Source organism: Ovis aries, chromosome 13, assembly GCF_016772045.2.
Source record: "Ovis aries strain OAR_USU_Benz2616 breed Rambouillet chromosome 13, ARS-UI_Ramb_v3.0, whole genome shotgun sequence".
Lineage (NCBI taxonomy): Eukaryota > Metazoa > Chordata > Mammalia > Artiodactyla > Bovidae > Ovis > Ovis aries.
In genome coordinates, this window is record NC_056066.1 from 77708747 (window position 1) to 77736311 (window position 27565).

Below are 27565 nucleotides of genomic sequence, written 5' to 3' on the forward strand. Positions count from 1 at the left end.
TTCCAGGAAGCAAACTCACTCAAAGACAATGCAGATAGTGGAGTGCAGTTTATTACACCGGCGGGCCCAAGGCAGAGTCTCCTCTTAGTCAAGGACCCGACCAGCATTTGTGAAAATCTTTATACCCCATGTGTACGTGTCTGAACCCACCACCCCTAATTCCTTGAGACTTACATAAACAAAGGAAGGGTAAATACAATCACAATAACCCCATCACTCATGTCTTCTGTGTTCAGACAGTTAATAATCAATAAGCTCGTGGTTACACTCCAACCAGTTAATAATCGACAAGCCTGTGGCTACATTCCGATAGATACAGAAAAGATTTATGACCTGTCCGGAGGCAGCAGTGATTACAGTATGGTTTCTCTTAGGCGATGAGCAACCTGGAAGTGATCTTCAAGATTCCCCTGTCCAGAGCGGGGCTTATCCTTCTGTTGTAGTTTCCATAGGCACAAAGTCCAGAGTCCATTGGAAAAGGTGGCCGAGCATGATCAGCACAAACAGGCCTGAGATGGGGTCCAGGCCCTGTGAATTCCTTCTTCATTGCCCCCTCTTGATGCTCTTAGTTTCCGTAATGAGCATCATTCATCGAGAGATTCATTATGCTTCTTCTGGGCAACCACATGAGAGAACGCTGTCAACCTCTGGGTTACAAAATTCTTAAGGAATTGTAATAAGCAGGGCCCACAAAGCAGTATGATTAAGATTATTATACCAATAGTAAAAACAGTTTTCCACCAGTCTGACTTTACCCAGGACAGGACCGAATTCCAAAAGGGAACACTTAAATTCGACATGGCATCCACTTGATTTTGCATATCCTCCATGGCAGCAGATACATTCCCAGACAGGTCAGGGATATATACACAACATTCGACTTTAATTATGGCACAAGTCCCGCCCTGGGCTGCTGTGAGTATGTCTAATGCCATCCTATTTTGCAATACTGCCTTCCTCATCTGAGATTGTTCTTCGTTCAAAGCTTCAATGGCTTTTTTAGTGTCTAAGAGGGCCCTTTGAGTGAAATTATTTAAGGCATTGACCTTAACCATGATATCCACTGTCCCTAAAGAAGGTACAAACGCGGCAGCGAGATAGTCATACCATCGGAACGTGGATCGTGTCCATCTTGCCTGCAGATAGGGCAGGTTTGCTGGAGGATGGTGTAGGTTAGGCCTAATTCTGCCAGGAGCGAAAACAAATCCTAGTGTGCAACGCCCTACCCAGCCGACTGGTAACCAGGGCCATATGTTAGACCCACAGATCCATTTGGTCCCGTTGGGGGCTACCCAGCGGATTTCAAGACCATATTTCCAATCAGAACCGGGCCACTGAGTAGACTGACTGGGGTGATAGGTTACGTCCAAGATTTGTTTACATTGTTGCTGGGACAAATAACCCATGTATTTTAAATGTTTTGGGTCTAGGGGCGACCTGCAAATCCAATTTTGTGTTCTTTTTGTTCCCAGCAAATTGTAGCTGGAGCAGCCACCTGTCCTTTCTCAGAAGTCATCCAGAAATGTTCATCCCAGACCTGGTAGTATTCTGCAAGGTACCGAGCGAACTTTTTCTCTTTTGCAGAGGTGTTGTTCTTATCTGAGTGTTTTATATATGAGTTATAAGCACTACGTAATGCTGCATAACTAGCGTCGACGTCAAATGTAACCCTATGTCCCGGGTCCGTTGATGGCTCTTTCTTACACCAGGAGAGCAAAGAAACATCATGATTTTTGAGGCTAACGAAACTTTTTTTCATTTGTTCCAAGAAGGAGCACAGTGGTACAAGGTCTCCTTTCTGAAGTGGCGATACCCACCAGGGGAGTCCGTCCATTGCTGACAGGGGCATAGCCCCGCATACCCAGCAATTGGAGGAGTTGTGGAACTTTGCATAAGAATGTGCCCATGAGATGAAGAGGTTGCCCTGTACCGGAACAGCGATCAGGCTCAGAATTGCCTTGGTGAGGCCGAGTAGCAGGAGTCGCTTACCCAGCTCCATCCTATAGAGGGTTCGTCCAGGACCTCCTTTTCTTCTTCCTCTTCAGGATGATCCTGGTTTCCCGGGGGTCGGTTGGGTCCTTCTGGGTGGTCTGCTCGGCGTCTTCTGGGTCAGCGTGCTATGCCTCCTTCGCTCTGGTGTGATGGATCCAAGGGGCGATTCCTGCAACTTTAATTGCGGCAGGGGTGGTTAAAACAACAGCATAAGGACCTTTCCATCAGGGGCTAGTGGGTCATGTTTCCAGTCATTCACCCATACCTGGTCCCCTGGTATAAACTCACGCACTTGCTCCCCCAGGGGGAACGGTATTCTTTCTTGCACAAACTTAGTTACTGGATTCATTACCTTACCTAGTTGTTCCATCTGCTGTGATATCCCGTCTCCTCTCACCTGAAGTATACCAGCTGTTACTCTGTCTTATTACGGGAGGAGGCCTCCCACATGCAGTGTCGTAGGGAGAGGAGCCATGGGATCCGTGCAGTCATCCTGAGTTTGAGCAAGGCCGTGGGCAGCACATCTACACAGGAACAGTCATTCTCTGTAATCCATTTAGAAAGCGTCTCCTTTAGGGTCCGGTTAGTTCATTCTACCATTTCGGAGCTCTGAGGCCGGTGGGCAGAGTGTAACTTCCGTTTATATTCATGGCTTTCCTTACTTGCGGTATCAGAGCTGATATGAAGGCTGGGCCGTTATCTGATCCTATGCTGGTGGGGAATCCAAATCGAGGAACTATTTCCCTAAGCAGGCTCCGAGCCACTTCTGATGCTCTTTCAGTTCAGGTGGGAAGGCCTCCACCCATCCCGAGAATGTACATACCAAGACCAACAGGTAACGAAAATGGCGATATGGTTCCATCTCAGTGAAGTCCACTTCCAGATGTTCTAAAGGAAGGGTACCTTTTAATTGGATGCCTGGGGGTTCTGATGTGCACCCTGGAGCGGCGTTAATCTGAAAGCAGGTGTTGCAATTTTGGGATTCCGTTCTACACAGAGAGGCGAGGCGAGGAACCAGAAAATACCTTCGGATCGATTCCTGCAATTTGTCATGTCCTAGGTGAGTCGTACGATGAGCTTGGCTCACCAGAGAGGGGGCCGTCTCCTCGGGCACTAGTAGCTTACCACCTGGCAGCTCCCACCATCCTTTGTCTGTTTGGGTGGCTCCCTCTGCTTCAGCTAGTTGGGTTTGAGCCTCAGTGTATGTCGGGGAGTCTAGGGCCAGCTCGGGTAGCTCAGCTAGGACAAATGTTGTCATGGGGATTTCCGTGCATTCCTTTCTGTCCTCGGCTGCTCGTCTGGGGGTCTCATCAGCCAGTCTATTTCCTCGAGCCTGTGGGATGTCTTCCTTCTGGTGCCCACGGCAGTGCACGACTGCTACCTCCGTGGGGCTCCAGACAGCATCTACAGAGTCAGAATCTCCCCCTTATTCTTAATGTCCTCTCCATTGGTGTTAGAAGGCCTCCCTTCCGGTGCAGCGCCCCATGTACGTGGAGCATAGGGAAAGCTTATCGGGAGTCGGTGTAGACGTTCACTCTCTTACCCTTTGACAATTGCAGTGCCCGGACTAAGGCCCATAACTCTGCTTGCTGGGCTGACCAGTGCTGTGGTAAGGAGCCGGCCTCGACAACAGTCCTCTCTGTGGCTACAGCCTAGCCTGACAGTCGCTGTCCTAGCTTTACAAGGCTGGTGCCATCAGTATACAGAGTCCAGTCAGGATTTGAAATCGGCCTGTCTCGGAGGTCTGGACGGCTAGCATAGACCTCCTCTAAGACTTCCTTGCAATCGTGGGTAGGTCCACCTTCTCCCATTGGGAGAAGCGTTGCTAGGTTTAAACGCTGCCAAGGCTCGATATGGAGGCTGGGGTTTTCACATAGCAGTCCCTGGTATTCACTAATCCGGAATTTGACAGCCATTTGTGGGGGTCTCCTCGAAGGAGGGTGTTGACTTCATGTGGGACCTTTACGATCAGGTCCTGGCTGAAAGTCAACTTTGTGGCTTCACGTACCAGTAAGGCGACCATGGCCACTGCCCACGGACAGCTAGGCCACCCGGTGGCAACGTCATCAAGTCCCTTTGAAAGGTCAGCTATTGGCCTGTCCCATGTTCCCAAAGTGAAGTGAAGTCACTCAGCCGTGTCCGACTCTTTGTGACCGCAAGGACTGCAGCCTACCAGGCTCCTCCATCCGTGGGAAATTCCAGGCAAGAGTACTGGAGTGTTCCCAAGGTCTGAGTCAAAACCCCCATGGCTGTTTTATCTTTCCCGGTCACATACGAGGTGAATGGTTTGGTGAGGTCCGGCAGTCCCAAGGCGGGGGTGGAGGTGATTGCTAGCCTTAGCTCCTCGAAGGCTTTCTGCTGTTTCTCAGTCCAGTTTACTGGATTTTCCTCAGGCCCTGTCAGGAGCTCAAATAGGGGCTGGGCTATTTGAGAATACCTTGGAATGCAAATCCTACAGAATCCAGTGGCCCCTAGGACCTCCCTGACTTGCCGTCGAGTCTTAGGTGTGGGGGGCCTCAGAATTACTTCTTTTCTAGATTGGTCTAGCAACCTTGTGCCTCCCCTTAAGACAAACCACAAATACCTTACCTCCTCCTTACAGAGTTGTGCCTTTTCCTTGACACTCAGTATCCCGCCTCTGCCAGCAAGTGGAGGAGCGCTGGGGTCCCTTCACAGCATTCCTCCCAGGTCTCAGTGGCTAGCAACAGGTCATCCACATATTGTAGGAGCCAACATCCATACCTTTCAGGCTGGAAAGGTTCCAGGTCCGAGGCCAAGGCTTCTCCAAAGATGGTTGGTGTGTTTTTGAATCCTTGTGAGAGGTGTGTCCAAGTGAGCTGCTCCTTATTGCCTCTGATTGGGTCCTCCCATTCAAAGGCAAAGATGGGTTGTGATGCAGGTGCTAGGCGTATATGGAAAAAGGCATCTTTGAGGTCCAAGCAAGTATAGATCCTTGTCTTAGGTGGGAGGAGGCTAAGTAAGGCATAGGGGTCTGGGACAGACAGGTGCAGAGTTACAGTGGCCTGATTGACCAAGCTGAGATCCTGTACGGGCCTATAGCCTTGTCCTCCTTCCTCCTTTACCGGTGAGATTGGTGTTTTCCAGGCTGACTGACATTCCGCCAGGATGCCTGCCTGTTTAGGCCTGCTGATGGGAGGCAGAATCCCAGTTCGGGCGCCTACGGGCATTGGGTATTGATGCTTTCTCCCTGGGGTGGCACCAGGTGTGAGTTCTGTTATTACAGGGGCTTGGTGGTTGGCCGGTCCAGGGGCATTATCTTCAGCCCAGACCTCAGGGAACTGCTGAGTTAGCCTTCTCTCCAACGCTGTTGCCTGGTCTTGTTTATCTCCAGGGGGCTCATGTAGCCTCCATTCGTCTTGAGGGGACATAGAGAGGGAGAGTAAGTAGGTTGTTGTGCCCACCCAAAAAGCGGGCCTCCCTTCAGGAGAGAAAGTCACTTGTGCTCCCAGCTTGGAGACTAAGTCTCTCCCCAGCAGGGGTACTGGGCACTCAGGGATAGAGAGGAACTCATGAGTCACTTGGTGACCCCCCATTTGACATTTCCTGGGTTGGCAAAACGGCGTAACTATTTCTACTCCTGAAACCACAGTTAGGGCGGCGGTCCTTTCAGACAGTGGCACACGGGTTTAGTTACCACGGACAATTCTGCCCCGGTGTCCGCCATAAAGTCAATGTCTTGGTCCCCAATTTTTAAAGTTACCATGGACTCTCGGGGACCTGAAGTCTTTGAGCCCCGGCATCCCTCTTCAGTCTCTATGTTAATGAGTTCTGCAACCGGGAGGGATTTATTCTCCCTCCTTCCTTCTGGGTACTCATTCTTCCAATGACCGAACCCACGGCTTCGGGCGCATTGATTTGGCTGTAATGGAGCCCGTGGCCTCCGTTGGGACCGGTTGGAGGGCTGTCCTGACCTCGAAGCTGGGGACGGGTAGAGGGGTCCTTCTTTGCTTCGGCGGTGGAAAAGTCTTCGGAAGACTTTCCAAGCGCAGCAGCCAACATTGCAAACCTCTCGTCTGTTCTCCTCTGCTCGTCTTTATACATTTTCTCATATTTCTTTTCTATTTAAGTGTCCCTATTCTGAAACCTTATCTGGTCTTTCAATCAGCCAAGAACTAGACATGGATAGAACTCCCTCGGTCTTTTGAAGCGTTAGTTTTATGTCAGAACATGCTTGCGAGATAAATGCTGAATTGATAACAATCTGGGAACCCGTAGCTTCTGGATCTGGGGGTGTATAGAGTCTGTAGTCCTCACAAAGTCTCTCATAAAATTCGGAAGGTGACTCGTTTCCCTTCTGAACTACTCTGGCCAGTTTAGACATGTCTATTGGCCTCCAGGCTCCCCCTTTAAGCCCATGTGTAATCGCTCTCCGGTGTGTGTCTAATTGGACTTTTCTTTCCTCTGTATTGTAGTCCCAATTAGGTCTGTCAATGTGGAAGGCTTGCTTTATCCATTTCTCTGGGTTGGCAGTGCCCTCAGGAACCATCTCCTGTAGCCATTTCCTTGCCTCAGTGTTGATACTATAACTCTCTTCTGTACTGAAGAGAGATGCTAGTAATTGCATTATATTGGCCCAGGTTGGTCGATGAGTGCGGAAAATAGTCTCCACTAGTCTAGCCATGCCCTGGGGTTCCACCGAGTAAGAGGGGGTGTGTTTTTGCCAGTTCAGTATATCGGTTGATGAAAAGGGCTGATAGTAATAGGTTACAGGAGCCTGCTGATAGCCACTGCCCTCCCGTATCACTGGGGGTTGCTGAGCTTCTCTGAGGGGCATCTGCAAGGGTATTCTTTCCTCTGGCACTTTGGCAGAGTGGAACCTTTTTTTAATCCCAGGGGTTCCTCCCCCTTGTCCGGGAGTACTTACCGCGAGTGGAGGGTAGAGTTTAGGGAACGTAGGGGCAGCATTCGGGCTGGTAGTAGAGTCCAGTGGGCTCATTGTCTCTCCAGCTGAGGCTGGAGCCTGCTGGGTCTGGCGGGGGCAGGGCGGCTCTACAACCTGTGGAGCTGTCAGGACCGTTGAGGAGTCAGGAAGGCTTACCAATCTCGGGCTGTTTCCTCTGGTTGGGCCTCCAGTGGCCGCGGTGCTACTAGCTGGCTGAACCATCATCTAATACAAGGTGGAGGAAGCTCATCTTCTTCAGGGTCCTGTAAAATTTCCTCCTCATCCTTGGTTACCTTTGGGGCCATCAAGATTTTTCCTTCCCCACCATGAGCATAAAAACGGGCCCATTTTTGGGGGAGGGTCTTGGGCTATTCCCAGCCAAGAGTCTATATACGGGAACTGGTTGGGGTGTCCAGGCTTTCCCATAACTATAGCATAGACTGCCTTTATGATTTAAGCTCACAGTTCCCTCTGGTGGCCAGTCAACTCCCACTGAAGGCCATTCGACTTCACAAAAGGTACGCAGCTGGCCAGGCATCATTTTCCTCCCATAGTCTCCATCGAATCCTTAAAATTCTTAATCATGTTCTCCAATACAGTGGCCTTAGAGCCGCTTCCTCCCATTTCCTTATCTCTGGATTCCCATGTCCCAGGGCCTTCCCCAGAAACCAATCTATCTTTTCACTGATAGGGGAGATGATGGGTCACAGAGCAGATGGGTACCTCCTGGGGAGGGCAGAATACCAGCAGCAGAAATCCATAGCCTCTTTCTAAAACCCTGTTTTAGAAAGCTCGGAACATTTCCTAAGATGGCGTGGACACACCTCCTAACTGGCTTTCTCAAACCTTGAGTTCCCTTTCTTTATCCCTGTCATGGCCATCGACCTGAGTGCCGAGCAGCTATTGTCGCCCACCTAAACCAGTTTCCTATGCGTCTCTCTTCTGGTCCCTTACAGGGGGGTGATCAGGCCCCCTCTTCCGCCCTGCAGGCTGGGCTCCTCCCCACCTGAGCGCTCAGTTCCCTGCTGCCGTTCACTACCTGCCAAAGTGAAGAAACCAGGCGTTGAAAGGCCGAATTCTTCCGGAGGGGCAAGGCGCCTTCCCCCCTCTAGGAGATTCGAGCCACAAAGCCTCGGGGTGGCCTCAGATGAGACCTGGCCCTCAAAGCGAGGAGATTCCTGGCCAATGCACCAAATGTTACAGCCACATGTTCCGGGAAGCAAACTCACTCTCAAGGACAATGCAGATAGTTCAGTGCAGTTTATTACACTGGGGGGCCCAAGGCAGAGAAACCTACTAGCCCAGGACCGCAACCAGTTTTTGTGAAAACCTTATATATCCTAAGTGTACGTGCCCAAACCCACCTCTCCAAATTCCCTGAAACTAGTCTGAAAAAAGGAAGCGAAAGATACAATCACAGTTAACCCATGATTCATATGCCTTAAGCCTAGGTAGTTAAAAGTGTGTTGTAGCCACGCGTTCCAGGAAGCAAACTCACTGTCAATGACAATGCAGATAGTGGAGTGCAGTTTATTACACCAGCGGGCCCAAGGCAGAGTCTCCTCTTAGTCAAGGACCCGACCAGCATTTGTGAAAATCTTTTATACCCCATGTGTACGTGTCTGAACCCACCACCCCTAATTCCTTGAGACTTACATAAACAAAGGAAGGGTAAATACAATCACAATAACCCCATCATTCATGTCTTATGTGTTCAGACAGTTAATAATTAGTAAGCTCGTGGTTACAGTCCAACCAGTTAATAATCAATAAGCCTGTAGTTACATTCTGATAGATACAGAAAAGTTTTATGATGGTGGTCCTAAGATTGCGTCAGAATAGGACAGGGAAACTACTTTCTCCCCCACAAATTCATCAAAAGAACATTTAAATGCTGAGTAAATTCCACAAACAACTCTGAATCTGGCAGAGGACATCAGGCACCCTTAAAAGCAGCCCATTGTCTTCAAAAGGAGTTAGGAAAAAACCTAAAAGACAAAAAAAGAGACCAAAGAGGGAGGGACGGAGCTCCGTCCTGGGAAGGGAGTCTTAAAAACATGAGGAGACACTGTCACTGCCAAGTCTGTGGCGAGCCTTGGAAACACAGGGCAACATAGCTGGGAGGGAAAATAAATAAATAATTAAACCCACAGATTATGAGCCCAACGTAACTCCCCCAGCAGAGAAGCAGCGCAGACTCCTGTACCGGCCACTAGCAAGCAGGGGCTGGGCAGGGAGGCATGGGCTGCATTGCTTAGAGTAAGGACCGGGCCTGAATGCCCGAGGGCTACCTGAGCGATCTAACTTGGCCTAGCAAACCAGACTGCGGGTTAGCTACCACACCCAAAGCCCTAACCTAAGACACCGCCAGACCCGCGCACAGAACAAAGGACTGAACAGAGCTAGCCGGCTGCAGACCATCCCCCTCCGGGGACAGGCAGCCAGAGCTGGCTCTCTGGGCCTTAGCAAACTGCAAGCAGGCTTCTTTGCTAACTAAGACTTTTGGCATTCTGGACATCCACTTGCGAAGGTGCGCCGTTGTACACCCAGAAAACCGAGCAGCAGGGATGTGGGAGGCAATAAGTCACAGCAACCGCGCTCACCAAACACCTCGTCACCTGAGCTGCTCGGACCTGGGAAGAGCACAAAATGCAGGCCCAACCGATGTAGGCCTCTAAGGTCTACCCGAGTGCCTGAACCTGAGCGGCTTAGACCTGGGAAGTGCATGCAGCCCAGGGCCAGCATCGGATGGTTACCGGCGGAGCAACCTAGAGCCTGAGCAGTGTGGGCAGGGAGGGCACACGCACCGTGAGTGGGGGCAGGCCCAGTGTGGCTAAGACACTGCGAGCGCACACCAGTGTTGGTTGCAGTGTCCCTCCCTCCCCACAGCGCGACTGAACAAGTGAGCCTAAAAGAGTGTCCACCACCACCCCCTGTGTTAGAGCGGAAATCAGACACTGAAGAGACCAGCAAACAGAAGAAGCTAAAACAGAGGGAACCGCCTTGGAAGTGACAGGTGCAATAGATTAAAACCCTGTCATTAGTACCGACTACACAGGAAGGGGCCTATAGATCTTGAGAAGTATAAGCCGGACCAAGCCATGCAATTAAAAGACATTTACTCCTTGGAAGAAAAGTTATGAGCAACCTAGACAGCATATTGAAAAGCAGAGACATTACTTTGCCAACAAAGGTATGTCTAGTCAAGGCTATGGTTTTTCCAGTGGTCATGTATGGATGTGAGAGTTGGACTGTGAAGAAGGCTGAGCGCCAAAGAATTGATGCTTTTGAACTGTGGTGTTGGAGAAGACTCTTGAGAGTCCCTTGGACTGCAAGGAGATCCAACCAGTCCATTCTGAAGGAGATCAGCCCTGGGATTTCTTTGGAAGGAATGATGCTAAAGCTGAAACTCCAGTACTTTGGCCACCTCATGAAAAGAGTTGACTCATTGGAAAAGACTGTGATGCTGGGAGGGATCGGGGGCAGGAGGAGAAGGGGACGACAGAGGATGAGATGGCTGGATGGCATCACCAACTAGATGGATGTGAGTCTGAGTGAACTCCGGGAGATGGTGATGAACAGGGAGGCCTCGCGTGCTGGGATTCATGGGGTTGCCAAGAGTCGGACACGACTGAGTGACTGAACTGAACTGAAGGAACTATCCAAAAATGAACTGACCCCACACTGCCCACAACACCACCAGAGAAATTCCTAGATATATTTTTACTATTTTTATGATCATTCTCTTTTTTTTAATTTTTGTTAAATTTTAAGTCCTCTATTACTCCTTTAATTTTCATTCTTATAACCTACTATTACTTTGTAAAAAAAAGACTATTTTTAAAGCAAACTTCATATATATATATGTATTATTTTTTTAATAATTTTTGTGACTTTGTTTTTTTTCTTCTTTTCTTTAATATTGTATTTTTGAAAATCCAACCTCTACTCTAGATTTTTAATCTTTGCTTTTTGGTATTTGTTATCAATTTTGTACCTTTAAGAACCCAATCTTCAGTACCCATTTTTACTTGGGAGTGAGATTACTGGCTTGACTGCTCTCTCCCCCTTTGAACTCTCCTTTTTCTCTACCAGGTTGCCTCTGTCTCCTCCCTCCCCCATCTCTTCTCTACCCAACTCTGTGAATCTTTGTGTGTTCCAGATGGTGGAGAACACTTAGGGAACTGATTACTGGCTGGATCTGTCTCTCTCCTTTTCATCCCCCACTTTTATCCTCCTGGCCACCTCTGTCTCCTTCCTCCCTCTTCTCTTCTCTGTATAACTCTGCGAACATCTCTGAGCAGTCCAGACTGTGGAGAGCACATAAGAAAGTGATTACTGGCTTGTTTGCTCTCTCCTCTTTTGATTCCACCTCATCTCATTCGGGTCACTTCTAACTCCCTCCTCCCTCTTCTCTTCTCCATGTAACTCTGTGAACCTCTCTGGGTGTCCCTCACTGTGGAGAAACTTTTCATCTTTAACCTAAATGTTTTATCAATGGTGCTGTATGGATGGAGAAGTCTTGAGACTACTGTAAAAATAAGACTGAAAACCAGAAGCAGGAGGCTTAAGTCCAAATCTTGAGAACACCAGAGCACTGACTCCAGGGAACATTAATCGACAGGAACTCATCAAACGCCTCCATACCTCCACTGAAACCAAGCACCACCCAAGGGCCAACAAGTTCCAGAGCAAGACATACCACACAAATTCTCCAGCAACACAGGAACACAGCCCTGAGCTTCAATATACAGGCTGCCCAAAGTTACTCCAAACCCACTGACATCTCATAACACATTACTGGACATTTAATTGCACTCCAGAGAGAAGAAATCCACCTCCACCCACCAGAACACCGACACAAGCTTCCCTAACCAAGAAACCTTGACAAGCCACCCATACAACCCCACCCACAGTGAGGAAACTCCACAATAAAGAGAACTCCACAAACTGCCAGAATACAGAAAGGCCACCTCAAACTCAGCAATATAAACAAGATGAAGAGACTGAGGAATACCCAGCAGGTAAAGGAACAGGATAAATGCCCACCAAACCAAACAAAAGAGGAAAAGATAGGGAATCTACCTGATAAAGAATTCCAAATAATGATAGTGAAAATGATCCAAAACTTTGAAATCAAAATGGAGTCACAGATAAACAGCCTGGAGACAAGGATTGAGAAGATGCAAGAAAGGTTTAACAAGGACCTAGAAGAAATAAAAAAGAGTCAATATATGATGAATAGTGCAATAAATGAGATCAAAAACACTCTAGAGGCAACAAATAGTAGAATAACGGGGGCAGAAGATAGGATTAGTGAAGTAGAAGATAGAACAGTAGAAATAAATGAAGCAGAGAGGAAAAAAGAAAAACGAATTAAAAGAAATGAGGACAATCTCAGAGAACTCCAGGACAATATGAAATGCCCCAACACTCAAATCATAGGAGTCCCAGAAGAAGAAGACAAAAAGAAAGACCATGAGAAAATACTTGAGGAGATAATAGTTGAAAACTTCCCTAAAATGGGGAAGGAAATAGTCACCCAAGTCCAAGAAACCCAGAGAGTCCCAAACAGGATAAACCCAAGGCAAAACACCCCAAAGACACATATTAATCAAATTAGCAAAGATCAAACACAAAGAACAAATATTAAAAGCAGCAAGGGAAAAACAACAAATAACACACAAGGGGTTTCTAAGGATAACAGCTGATCTTTCAATAGAAACTCTTCAGGCCAGGAGGGAATAGCAAGACATACTTAGAGTGATGAAAGAAAATAACCTACAGCCCACATTACTGTACCCAGCAAGGATCTCATTCAAATATGAAGCAGAAATCAAAAGCTTTACAGACAAGCAAAAGCTGAGAGAATTGAGCACCACCAAATCAGCTCTCCAACAAATGCTAAAGGATATCCTCTAAACAGGAAACACAAAAAGGGTGTATAAACTCAAACCCAAAACAGTACAGTAAATGGCAACAGGATCATACTTATCAATAATTACCTTAAATATAAATGGGTTGAATGCCCCAACCAAAAGATAAAGACTGGCTGAATGGATAAAAAAAACAAGACCCCTATATATGTTGTCTACAAGAGACCCACCTCAAAACAGGGGACACATACAGACTGAAAGTGAAGGGTTGGAAAAGATATTCCATGCAAACAGAGACCAAAAGAAAGCAGGAGTAGCAATATTCATATCAGATGAAATAGACTTTAAAACAAAGGTTGTGAAAAGAGACAAAGAAGGACACTATATAATGATCAAAGGATTAATCCAAGAAGATATAACAATTATAAATATATATGCACCCAACATAGGAGCACCCCAATATGTAAGACAAATGCTAACAAGTATGAAAGGGGAAATTAACAATAACACAATAATAGTGGGAGACTTTAATACCCCACTCACACCTATGGATAGATCAACTAAACAGAAAATTAACAAAGAAACACAAACTTTAAATGATACAATAGACCAGTTAGACCTAATTGATATCTATAGGACATTTCACCCCAAAACAATGAATTTCAACTTTTTCTCAAGCGTACACAGAACCTTCTCCAGGATAGATCACATCCTGGGCCATAAATCTAGCCTTGGTAAATTCAAAAAAAATGAAATCATTCTAAGCATCTTTTCTGACCACAATGCGGTAAGATTAGATCTCAATTACAGGAGAAAAACTATTAAAAATTCCAACATATGGAGGCTGAACAACACGCTGCTGAATAACCAACAAATCACAGAAGAAATCAAAAAGAAATCAAAATATGCATAGAAACGAGTGAAAATGAAAACACAACAACCCAAAACCTGTGGGACACTGTAAAAGCAGTGCTAAGGGAAAAGTTCATAGCAATACAGGCATACCTCAAGAAATAAGAAAAAAGTCAAATAAATAACCTAACTCTACACCTAAAGCAACTAGAAAAGGAAGAAATGCAGAACCCCAGGGTTAGTAGAAGGAAAGAAATCTTAAAAATTAGGGCAGAAATAAATGCAAAATAAACAAAAGAGACCATAGCAAAAATCAACAAAGCCAAAAGCTGGTTCTTTGAAAGAATAAATAAAGTTGACAAACCATTAGCTGCCGAGGTCCAGCCTCAGCAGGGTCCAGGGATATCCTCAGGATGGACGACGTCGGCGAATGAAGAAAGATAGAGAAAGAGATAAGGAAAGAACGACACGGGGTGACCAAGCTCCAGTGAGCAAGGCCCGTTTTACTTTATTTTCCTCGGGGCTTTTATACCCTGAGTTGTACATACAGCAAGGTGAAAAATGCAGAGTCAACTCAACATTCCATCAGTAACAACCTTGATCGATATCAGGCTCCTTCCTGTAAGAGTCTTATTTTCTGTAAATCATCTTCTGTTCCGGAGGCCTGTTGATATTCCATGACCTCTTTTTGATAAAGGTTGGTCAGTCAGAATAATAATTTTCCCTTAAAGTGTTTCTTCTTAAATTCTTAGCCTGTGTCACCTTTAAAGTACAGAGTTACATTTTTATGGAGCAAAGATTCAGTGGGTTACAGCAAAGAAAGAACTTATTAACTCAATGTCCAATGTTGCTAATGCTAAAGCTACTGCTTGTTATTTGTATATCTTAACTATATGCACTCCCAGGAACACAGTGGATAAGGGATGTGAGAACTTGGCAGCAAGTATGGCTCAACAATGTTGCAAGAGTCTGGATAAACCTGCCAAGCAAGCTAGAATGCTAACAGAGGGTTTGAAACACTCCTTTCATGCCCAGGAGATTTATTAACTAAAGTCCTAAGTTAACTCTTACCAGAGAAAGGTGGTCGGGAGACAGCCCCCTGCTAATGTCAGAAGAGCTGGTGAAAGACATAAAATAGTAAGACAGACAGATTCTGGTTTGGGGGTAGATGTTTGAGCAGGTCCAAGGCGTCCGTTGAGTCCTGAGGCCTTGCTTATCAGGACTCTTCCACATGACCTTGTCATGGGTGGGATGGCCCAGGGAGTCCCTCGAGTCCTGCATGACCTTGTCATGGGTGGCATCTCCCGTGCTGGCTCCTGGCAATTAGCCAGACTCATCAAGAAACAAAGGGAGAAAAATCAAATCAATAAAATTAGAAATGAAAATGGAGAGATCACAACAGACAACACAGAAATACAAAGGATCATAAGAGATTATCAGCAATTATATGCCAATAAAATGGACAATGTGGAAAAAAATGGATAAATTCTTAGAAAAGTACAAGTTTCCAAAACTTAAAAAAACTTAGAAAATCTTAACAGACCCATCACAAGCATGGAAATTGAAACTCTAATCAGAAATCTTCCAGCAAGCAAAAGCCCAGGTCCAGACAGCTTCACAGCTGAATTCTACCAAAATTTTAGAGAAGAGCTAACACCTATCCTACTCAAACTCTTCCAGAAAATTGCAGAGGAAGGTAAACTTCCAAACTCATTCTATGAGGCCACCATCACCCTAATACCAAAACCTGACAAAGACACCACAAAAAAAGAAAACTACAGGCCAATATCACTGATGAACATAGATGCAAAAATCCTTAACAAAACTCTAGCATTCAGAATCCAACAACACATTAACAAGATCATACACCATGACCAAGTGGGTTTTATCCCAGGGATGCAAGGATTCTTCAATATCCGCAAATCAATCAATGACTCTTTGCAACCCCATGGACTGTAGCCTACCAGGCTTCTCTATCCATGAGATTTTCCAGGCAAGGATACTGGAGTGGGTTGCCATTTCCTTCTCCAGTGGATCTTCCTGACCCAGGAATCGAACCCAGGTCTCCTGCATTGCAGGCAGACGCTTTACCCTCTGAGCCACCAGGGAAGCCCTGTAATACACTACCTTAACAAATTGAAAAACAAAAGCCATATGATTATCTCAATAGATGCAGAGAAAGCCTTTGACAAAATTCAACACCCATTTATGATAAAAACTCTCCAGAAAGCAGGAATAGAAGGAACATACCTCAACATGATAAAAGCTATATATGACAAACCCACAGCAAACAGTATCCTCAATGGTGAAAAAATTGAAAGCATTTCCCCTAAAGTCAGGAACAAGACAAGGGTGCCCCCCTTTCACCACTACTATTCAACATAGTTTTGGAAGTTTTGGCCACAGCAATCAGAGCAGAAAACGAAATAAAAGGATGCCAAATTGGAAAAGAAGTAAAACTCTCACCGTTTGCAGATGACATGATCCTCTACATAGCAAACCCTAAAGACTCCACCAGAAAATTACTAGAGCTAATCAATGAATATAGTAAAGTTACAGGATATAAAATCAACACACAGAAATCCTTTGCATTCCCATACACTAATAATGAGAAAATAGAAAGAGAAATTAAGGAAACAATTCCATTCACCATTGTAACGAAAAATACTTAGGAATGTATCTACCTAAAGAAACTAAAGACCTATATATAGAAAAGCATAAAACACTGGTGAAAGAAATCAAAGAGGACACTAATAGATGGAGAAATATACCATGTTCGTGGATTGGAAGAATCAATATAGTGAAAATGAGTATACTACCCAAAGCAATCTATAGATTCAATGCAATCCCTATCAAGCTACCAACAGTATTTTTCACAGAGCTAGAACAAATAATTTCACAATTTGTATGGAAATACAAAAAACCTGGAATAGCCAAAGCAATCTTGAGAAAGAAGAATGGAACTGGAGGAATCAACCTGCCTGACTTCAGGCTCTACTACAAAGCCACAGTCATCAAGACAGTATGGTACTGGCACAAAGACAGAAATATAGATCAAGGCAACAAAATAGAAAGCCCAGAGATAAATCCATGCATCTATGGACACCTTATCTTTGACAAAGGAGGCAAGAATATACAATGGAGAAAAGACAATCTCTTTAACAAGTGGTGTTGGGAAAACTGGTCAACCACTTGTAAAAGAATGAAACTAGAACACTTTCTAACACCATACACAAAAATAAACTCAAAATGGATTAAAGATCTAAACCTAAGACCAGAAACTATAAAACTCCTAGAGGAGAGCATAGGCAAAACACTCTCCGACATAAATCACAGCAGGATCCTCTATGACCCACCTCCCAGAATACTGGAAATAAAAGCAAAAATTAACAAATGGGACCTAATTAAAATTAAAAGCTTCTGCACAACAAAGGAAACTAAGCAAGGTGAAAAGACAGCCTTCAGAATGGGAGAAAGTAATAGCAAATGAAGCAACTGACAAACAACTAATCTCAAAAATATACAAGCAACTCCTGCAGCTCAATTCCAGAAAAATAAACGACCCAATCAAAAAATGGGCCAAAGAACTAAATAGACATTTCTCCAAAGAAGACATACAGATGACTAACAAACACATGAAAAGATGTTCAACATCACTCATTATCAGAGAAATGCTAATCAAGACCACAATAAGGTACCACTTCACACCAGTCAGAATGGCTGTGATCCAAAAGTCTACAAGCAATAAATGCTGCAGAGGGTGTGGAGAAAAGGGAACCCTCTTACACTGTTGGTGGAACTGCAAACTAGTACGGCCACTATGGAGAACAGTGTGGAGATTCCTTAAAAAACTGGAAATTGAACTGCCTTATGACCCAGCAATCCCACTGCTGGGCATACACACCGAGGAAACCAGAATTGAAAGAGACACATGTACCCCAATGTTCATTGCAGCACTGTTTATAATAGCCAGGACATGGAAGCAACCTAGATGTCCATCAGCAGATGAATGGATAAGAAAGCTGTGGTACAAAAAAAAAGAAAGAAAGAAAGCTGTGGTACATATACACAATGGAGTATTACTCAGCCATTAAAAAGAATACATTTGAATCAGTTCTGATGAGATGGATGAAACTGGAGCCGATTATACAGAGTGAAGTAAGCCAGAAAGAAAAACACCAATACAGTATACTAACACATATATATGGAATTTAGAAAGATGGTAACAATAACCCTGTATGCGAGACAGCAAAAGAGACACAGATGTATAGAACAGAGGGAGAGGGTGGGATGATTTGGGAGAATGGCATTGAAACATGTGTAATATCATATAAGAAACAAATCGCCAGTCTAGGTTCGATGCAGGATACAGGATGCTTGGGGCTGGTGCACTGGGATGACCCAGAGGGGTGGTACGGGGAGGGAGGTCGGAGGGAGGTTCAGGATGGGGAACACATGTACACGTGTACACATGTACACATGTACACATGTACCCGTGGCAGATTCATGTTGATGTATGGCAAAACCAATACAATATTGTAATTAGCCTCCAATTAAAATAAATAAATTTAAATTTTAAAGAAAGAATATTATCTATAGCCCCTGAGGAGGAACTTAAGGTCCTTGACTTTTGTTTAATGACTAAACTATTAAATATTATTAGTTGGTCTCAAACAAAAAACACAGAGATTTATGACCTGTCCAGAGGCAGAGGTGATTAGAGTATGTTTTCTCTTAGGCGATGAGTAACCTGGATGTGATCTTCAAGATTCCCTTGTCCAGAGGGGGTCTTATCCTTCTGTTGTAGTTTCCATAGGCATTAAGCACAGAGTCCAGAGCCCATTGGAGAGGTGGCCGAGCATGATCAGCATGAACAGGCCTGAGATGGGGTCCAGGCCCTGTTAATTCTTTTTTCAAGTGGACAATTATCAACAGGCCTGTGGTCATACCCCAATAAGCATAATAGAATTTATGATTCTATTTGATTACACTGATAATTAGGGTATTCTTTTAGGCAATGGAGAGTCTAGGTATGAGCTCTGGGGTTCTTCCATCCGGGCGGTCTGGTTTTCCAGTTGGTATGTTGTTTCCATAGATACTGGGCATATAGCTCAAAGTCCACAGTCCAGCCCAAGATGGAGTCGTGCTTTCAAGATGGAGCCTGTTCTGTCCGTTTCCTCCTACAATATCTTTCTAATTCTTCCTCAGTATATTGTCGTTTCTCCTGTTCCACAGGACCTGTCCAGTTCAAAGGCATCTGGAGTGAAGGGGTTTCGTAAAATGCCCCTTTTCTGGCTTGACAGTCAGCCAGCTGATTACCTTTGGCTTCTTTACTTGCATCCCTGCTGCGCCTTTTGCAATGCATAACAGCTACTTCTTTAGGACAATATTTAGCAGTTAAAAGTCTCTCGAGCTCTCTGAAATGCTTAATAGGTTCTCCTGTTGCCATTTTGAACTCTTTCTTTCCATGTTGCAGCATGAGCATGTAAAGTCAAGTAAGCATACTTAGAATCAGTGTAGATATTTACCCGCAGCCTTTGCTTATCTCTAGAGCTCAGGTCAGAGCCACAAGCTCTGCTAGCTGAGCGCTGGTTCCTGGGGGAGAGGTTTTGCTTCTAAAACCTGTTCAGCCATCACTACGGCATAACTTGCTTTACACTTCCTCTCCCGAACAAGAAAACTGGCATCTGTAAATATTTCCATGTCAGGATTGTCTAACAGGGTGTCCATGAGATCTTCCTGAGCTGCATAAAGTTAGGAATTGGGAACAATTGTGATCAGGTGTTTCATTTTCCTTCTCAGGAAGGAAAGTGGCAGGATTTGAATTTCCACAAACTTTAAGCTTAGTTACTGGTCCTTCTAACAACAATGACTGATCTTTAAGAAGCCTACTGTCTCTCATCCAAGTATTAACCTTAGAATTTAAGATTCCACTCACATCATGAGAAGTCAATACAGTAAGATTTCGTCCATGGATTATTTTTAAAGTTTCAGGAGTTAATAAAGCCATTGCCCCAATTACTCCTGAACAGTGTGGCCACCCACATGAAATTACGTCTAATTCTCTGCTTAGATAAGAAATAGGTTGCAGGTGAGGCCCTCTCAGGGTTGTATCAAAACTCCCAAGGCCATACCTTTTCTTTCAGTGACTAACAAATTAAATTCTGACCCTGTGGGCAAGCTCAAAGTGGGAGCTTGCAGGAGAGCAGTCTGAAGAACCTTAAAAGCCTTTTGAGTATCTGGAGACCAAACCAGTCTGTTGGTTTGGGCCTGCTGAGTCTCAGCTCTAAGTTCATACAAAGGCCGGGCAGGTTCCCCATAACCTGGAATCCAATGCAACAGTAGCCTGTGATTCCCCCAAATCCTCTCAATTGTCTTAAAGTCATAGGTAGGGGATGATTTAGTATAGGTTTAATCCTCTCGGGGCCTATGGCCCTAGTCCCTTCTGATACAATTAGGCCCAGATATCTAACAGATTGTTGACAAAGCTGAGCCTTTTCTCTTGATGCCTGGTAACCGCAGCCTGCCAGAAAGTTTAAGAAATCTTCTGAGGTTTGTGAACAAGCTTCCTCTGTCTCAGCACAGAGCAGAATATCATCTAAATATTGTAGTACCACTGCTTCGGAGCTATTAAAGTTAGTAGATCCTGTGACAAACTGTCCAAATAAGTGAAGGCTGTCACGAAATCCCTGGGGCAAAACTGTCCAGGTTAACTGAGAAGCTGGCTTTGTAGGGCCTTCAAAGGCAAATAGAAATTGACTTTCCTCTGCCAAAGGCACTGAATAGAAGGCATCTTTTAAATCAATTACTGAGAAGTATTTGGCTCGTTCAGGAATTTCAGACAATAGAGTATAAGGATTAGGCACCATAGCGTGTAAAGGAACTACAGCCTCATTTATTCGTAAATCTTGAGCTAGTCTCTATTTACCATTTGATTTCTTTATACCCAAAATAGGAGTGTTGCATGGACTGTTACAGGGAATTAATAGTCCCTGCTCCTTTAAATTCTTGACGATGGGTTTTAACCCTTCCTTAACCTCAGGTTTCAGTGGATATTGCTTCTTATGTGGAAATAAGTGGGGGTCTTTGAGCTTGACGACTACAGGAATAGCATTTTGTGCTCAACCCACAGATTTTCCATCAGCCCGTACTCTAGGATTTACATTTTGTTCAATTAAAGGGAAAGAAAGGGAGGGCTCCATAATCATGAAATCCATGAGGCATGGACCTTGCTCAGTATATCCTTCCCCAAAAGGGGTGAGGGAGACTCTGGCACGATCAGAAACTCAGAAAATCGGAAGATCAGAAAATAGCACAGAGTCCCAGTTATAGCTTAAAGAACAACTGAAATTTATACCCTTAAGACATAAGTCTGGCATATTTCGAAGAGAGAAAAAGGACAACAAATATGCTACTTCTACCCATTTCCCTTGTTTTCTACAGAACCAGTCTAATTGTAAAACAGTCTTATGATTAAGGGACCCTTCAACTGGCCACCGTTCGCCATCCTCCAGTGGGTACCACGGCCATGCAGTATCACATAGGAAGACCAGGCATGTCTTCTTTAAGCTCTGGAGATCAAATTTATCCCAGTTTTTCAGGACACAGTTCAAATGGGTGAGGCTGGAATTGTTAGCTCCCATCTGTAAGAGAGAAAAAAAGTGACCAGCACCATCATTCTACCAGAGGCGTCTCTCCCTGCTCTAGAGGGGGGTGTAGACAGACTTTACACCAAAGCTTTCCTTCCCTGGTAGCACTTTGTCCCTTACCGACACAGGTGCTGTACTTGCTCCTCCTGGTTGCACCACCGAGACGGGGTGGAGATGCACCAGGGGTAGACCTGACAGCATTCCAGGCTGACATCCAGCTCCTCACCATTGAAGCCTTGCTTGCCTCTGATGCCACCCAGGGTGCAATCAGAGTAACCTTCCCGAATGCCTCCCCAGCTAAGACCGCTGGGGGAGACATTTGTCACCTGAGTGCCTGTGGACAACCCTGAGTATATTCCTGACCACAATAAGACCGGTACGCACATAAAACTGAGATGTTCCTTCCAAGGATTACCATACCAGTATAAACGATAGCAAAAGAGAAGGGCTGGCTAGTGAGGAAAAAGTGATTTTTGTAATCGAGTTTTTTTAGGGCCAGTCCTTCCAGTTCATTCCCACAGATTCCACAGAAAGAATATCTAAGGAGTTTGGGACAAAATCCACTGGAAAGCCTCCTCTGGTCCACTAAGAGCTAGCGTTACCAAAGGAAGAAACCCATTGCACATCAAATCTGAGTAACCTTTAACCTCCGAGATGCTCTTGGAGCTAGAGCTCCATCTAGCTTCCGAACTTTTGATTCCTAGCGAGGCTAGGCGCGTCCTGACTACCAATCCAAGTTTGGGACCTAAGTAACAGTACACAGTAACAGCGTAGATCACAAGTCCCTTGAAAGTCTATGATCCAACAGATTAGATTAGTAGTTCTAATTCCCAACGAGTTATGAAATGGTCAAAGAAACCAGATAGTTTGACTGAGAAACGAGAGTTCGGTCCACATGCTTTGGCCATTTCTGGTCAGTCCGTGAAGGAGACATTGGGTGTCTCTTGATATTGGTAGGTCAGTATAAACTCCGGACGGGTATCTGCCATAAGCCATATGAGGTCACCGTGGAACAGCAGAGCAGGGCTCCTCACTTGCTTAGCGCAGGGCGTGTCATTCATTCACACAAGCACACTGTAGAGTTAGTAAGTGAAAGTGAAGTCGCTCAGTCGTGTCCGACTTTTTGTGACCCCATGAACTGTAGCCTACCAGGCTACTCCGTCTGTGGGATTTTCCAGGCAAGAGTACTGGAGTGTGTTGCCATTTCCTTCTCCAGATCTTCCCAACCCAGGGATCGAACCCAGGTTGATCCCTGCATTGCAGGCAGATGCTTTGGGGTCGCCAAGAGTCGGACACGACTGAGTGACTTCACTTTCACTTTTCACTTTCATGCATTGGAGAAGGTAGTGGCAGCCCACTCCAGTGTTCTTGCCTGGAGAATCCCAGGGACGGGGAGCCTGGTGGGCTGCCGTCTCTGGGGTCGCACAGAGTCGGACACAACTGAAGTGACTTAGCAGCAGCAGCTTTACCATCTGAGCCACCAGGGAAGTTAGTAAAGTACAGCAGAAAACGTGTTTGCTAGGAGAACAAAGATCTAGAGCTTCAAGCATCCTTACCTTGTCCTGAAGAATCCCGGACGAGCCCCCAGGATGAAAGGTTGTTGCTGAACCACGAAAGATACTGGGATTCCTGGCCTCCAGAGGAGAAGAATTCAATCCAGGGCCAAAGATGAGGCTTGACGCTCAGAGCTTTTGTGTAAAGTGAAGTCGCTCAGTCGTCTCCAACTCTTTGCAGCCCCATGGACACCAGGCTCCGCTGTCCATGGGATTTTCTAGGCAAGAGTACTAGAGTGGGTTGCCATTTCCTTCTCCAGGGAACTTCCCGACCCAGGGATCGAACTCAGGTCTCTCACATTGTAGACAGACACTTTACCGGGTGAGCCACCAGGGAAGTCAAAGTATAAAGGAGACAGAGAAAGCTTCTGACATTGACATCAGAAGGGGGCAGAGAGTACCCCCTCACTAGTGTTAGCAATGGAGTTATATACTTTTTAATTACTTATTACAGTGAATCAAAAGAATGTCTGGAGGTTGTAAAGGCCTCACTAGACCCACTCCCATAATTTACATTTTAAGATAACAGGATTAGCCAGGTTTTTTCCAGAGACTGTCCTCAGGCAGGATACATTATTGTTATATAATCCTAAGGAATGTAGAGAGGAAAAAAAAAACGATGGTCCTTTCTTCCTCCTTGAGACTTCCAGACCTCTCTCTCCTTGGGGACCCCTGGACTTCTTATCAACCTGCCTAGGAATTGACTGTCTCAGGGGCAGTGGTCTGGGAGGTGATCTAGGGTTAGCCTGCTGGGGAGGCAAATCACATTAACTTAGGTCTTATGCTTATGGGGCTGGCTTTGGGAGCAGTGATAGAGATTATGGGGGAGCCAGATTCACCCATCACCACCAAGCATCCTCTAGGTTGCCCTGGATGATAGGGCTGAGGGAGACAAGGACAGGGGGAGGACCAAGATTGGGCTGTTGGGAGAAGCAGTGAGGGCGTCCTAGCCTGGAACCTTGCTGCTAGGACTCTCCCCCAAACTCTGTCCGAGACCTTCAGGCTAAATATTTACAGTGCAAACTCTCTTTTCCTTCCTGGGTAGACAGATGGAGACTTAGAGGTGGTCCAGGAGATCTGGGGAGACAGAATCCGGGGAAAGGGAAAAGAGCTGAGGCCAGAGGCCAGGAGACTGGAGACTGGAAAAAAACGTCTGTTTCTCTGTTTGACATCCAAAGCCTTCCAGGACAGAACTGGGTGCCAGCAGTCACCTCCCTCAGGGAGCTGTGGAATTCAAATTGTTTTTGTTTTCTTAAGAGATGTGGAAGAAAATGATATGTTTCTTTAAGCCCAGTCTTGCAAGGAGTTAGACGTGAGGGGACAATTATGTTTAAAAATGGTGCACAGAGAAGAACGACTTTTCTTGACCCCAAAATACTTTGTTTATACAGATGGTTGCCATACAAGAAGTGACTCTGAGCTGTTGAAGAAGGTGGATTTTTGACAGAGGGGCCTTCGGGTGAGTTATTAGAGTCAAGGTCCTGACAATGACCCAGCTACTGGGTTCTCCTTCCAGGTGATGAAAAGACTGAAAGGGGCCTTCATGCTATTGGTTTTACCACGACTGTCCTTTAAGTGTCTGAAGCATCACCTCTGACCTCTCGCCTGGGATGACTCCCAGAGTTCGACGATCTTGGTGGGAGAATGCATGGAGCATTGCACTTACTTTGGCAGGAAATGGTGTTCATTAAAGAAACAGGTGCTTGTTAGCCATCACGTGAGTGGTGGTGACGTTGCCTGTGCTGTGTGCATGCATGCGTGTCCACAGGCACACAGGCGACTGTGTTTGCATCTTCTTTTCCTTCTCTGTTCTTCCACCAAAGTGGAAAGTGTTGAAAGGTGTTTGAGGGGTGTGAAAACAGAGAGACACAGCAGTTCAGTCCACTCTTCTCTCTTGTAGGATAAAAGCATGTTTCTGGAGGTTTCTGAACCAAAACTGGTCCTTCTCCATCTTTTAAGTGCATCGGAGACAGCTGGAGGTCTCAGTTTTGTTTTGTTTTTAATTTTGGCTGCTCTGGGTCTTCATTGTGTTATGGCGCACATCCGCTGCGTGTGGGATTCTTGTTCCCTTACCAGGGATTGAACCTGTCTTTTCCGTATGAGAAGGCAGATGCTGGACCACCAGGGAAGTTCTTAGGGGTTTTTTTTAACAGCAGAGCTGACTCAGTAGATCTGCAGCAGAGCAGGAGATTCTGCCTTTCCAATAGGCTCTCGGGCAGGGCTGATGCTGCACCTGGAGGGGTGGGTGGATGCCTTAGCACCTGGCTTGAAGCTTGAGGTCATTGCCAGGGAGAGTTTTATCATTGGTTACCAAGCATGCTTCTTGTGCCCCTGCTGCCTGGCACACCCTCTCTTTCTCTGCTGAACCTCTCTGCGAGCTCCCCACCTTCTTATACAGGACACCTCCTCCAGCTGGTATGCACTCCACTTAAGGCTTCAGGAAATGTCTACACTTGAAGGATCTTTGGAATAATCTCCTCAACCCTCCCTAGAGTTCCAGGCGCTTTAGTGGTAAGAGCAAAAATCTCAGCTCAACCCAGCCAAAGCAGAAAAAAAATTTTAGTGACTTATTGCCTCATAGAAATGAGAAATCCAAAAATTTTTTATTGAAGCAATGTTTGTAATAATCCCAAACTGGAACCAATCTTCATGTGTCCTGCCGTTTAAAAAAAAAAAAAAAAAAAAGGTTGGGAAGGTTTGCATATCCTGACCCAAAAAATCTCCAAAATGTATTTTTAAGCAAGAAAAGCAAGCTCAGAATGATAGATACAGTATTATGCCACTTATTTTAAAACACCCACCCCCAAAAATCTTTGTATCTTCTACATGTTTGTATACATTTGTGTGGCTGCACAGAATAAGAATTAGGCAAGGTTTCTCAACTGGGACACAATTTGGGGCAGATAATTTTCCATTGGGGAGTGTCCTGGGCTTTCAGAATGTTTAGAAACATCCCTGGCTTCTACCCAGTAGATGCTGGTAGAACCACTCCCCTAGGTGTGACACCAAACTGTCACCAGGCACTGCCAAATGTGCTCTGCTGGCAAAATCCTCCGTGGTTTAGAACCACTGGAATAAGATCTGGAAGAAATAAGATCAGCTACCTCTGGGGGATGGGAAGGACTGGGATGGAGGTTTTTCATTCATTACGGATTCATTCATTCATCTGTTTGATACATTCTGTGTCTTTGGTGGGCCCTGACTGACTCAGGAAGGATAAATAATACTTAGAAAGTCTGGCACAAAACAAATGCTCAAGAAATACCAACACCATTGTGGTTGCTTGTATGGCTCCCCTTCCCTCACCTAAAAGGGCAGACCTTGTCTTGAAGTCAGTCTGAGACCAGCAGACACAGCTGAAAGAGCTCATCCCTAGATCCCCTGGAGAAGGAAATGGCTACCCACTCCAGTGTTCTTGCCTGGAGAATCCCATGAACAGAGAAGCCTGGTGGGCTACAGTCTATGGGGTCTCAAACAGTCAGACACAACTGAGTGACTTTTCATTTTTTACAAAAATTTATTTTTAAAATCCCTTCCTAGTGAGATCGCTGAGGCTCCACTTGCTCCATCTGCAGGATGTCAGTAATCTTACCTCTCACCAGCTGGCTGTGATTAGATGCCCTTGTGACTAACACCTGGGACACCAGAGCTGCCTGATTAAGGTTGGTGGGCTCCACGTGTGTTTATTTATTCAGCTTGTAGCAGGCACAAATGCATTGCGCTGAGCATCAAGGGGGGTTAAAACCCACACAGGATCCAGGGCAGCGCATGGCTCAGTCCCCAAAGGGAGATGCACCGAGAGATGCTTGGACTTGAGGGAGCCGGGAGGGAGGGGAGTTGCCCTTGGTCTCAATGAGTCTATGGTCAGGATCTTGATGATCCAGTAACTTTCCTCCAAGATCAGTGTTCTCAGGATTAAGTCCTAACCATCCATCCATCCATCCACCCACCCATCCTTTGATAGAATATTATTGAAGACCTACTATGTGTCTGCACTGTGTGAAAGAGGTGGGGACTACACAGGCCTTTCTCAGCCCCACCCCACCCCCATCTCTGCTTCCATCCTCTCCTTGGAAGAATCCCTGTCCCGGGAGATCCAGGGACTAGAAGGAGCTGCGAGAGGCTGGGTCAGAGCTTCACGGTGTCTCTCTGCAGAGGTCCTGGCCCCTCTCAGCACGTGGAGAAGGTGAAAACCTGCATTTCCTTCCCAAGCCTGAGGTCAGTGGGCTGGGCTCCTGGGACACTGAAGGTAAAAACATGGGTGGTGAAAACATTTCCTCCAGTACCTTCCTGGTGGGAGTGAACAGCGGAGGGTCCCACCCAGATCCCAACCTCCTGTCTGCCCAAGGGGCTGCCCAGGCCCCTCCACTGGGTGGAAAATTCCCACAGGTAGAGTCAGTGGCGGGTTCTGATCCCACTGTTGTGCATGCGGCTCCCCAGGAATGTGTCCTGCAACTCCGTCTTCCTCCCACTACCCCACCCTCCAGGGAGCGGGTACTCTGTAGTCTATTTAGCGTCCGGACTCTCCCCAGTGGAAGGACTTTTTGGTCACAGTTCCTGATGACTGAGCCCCAGCTACATCCTAGGCGACTGTAATTGGTCATTCATTTCGTATCACCACCAATGCCCTTGGGTGGTAGATACCCATACTGTCTCCATTTTACAGACTTGGAAACTGAGGCACAGAGAGGCTAAGCCCCTTGTCCAAGTTCACACAGCAGGTAAGCAGCAGGACTGGGA

General features: G+C 45.8%; 1 protein-coding gene across 1 annotated transcript; it reads right to left on the minus strand.

The window, feature by feature from the left end:
* Window positions 1-33: 33 nt before the first annotated feature.
* Window positions 34-27565, minus strand: LOC121816246 (endogenous retrovirus group PABLB member 1 Env polyprotein-like). Its single transcript, XM_042230260.2, is given in 5 exon segments — window positions 34-1429; window positions 1432-2167; window positions 4582-5368; window positions 6878-21266; window positions 22829-27565. Coding segments are annotated over 2 exon segments (1413 nt in total). The 5' UTR covers window positions 2000-2167; window positions 4582-5368; window positions 6878-21266; window positions 22829-27565; the 3' UTR covers window positions 34-584.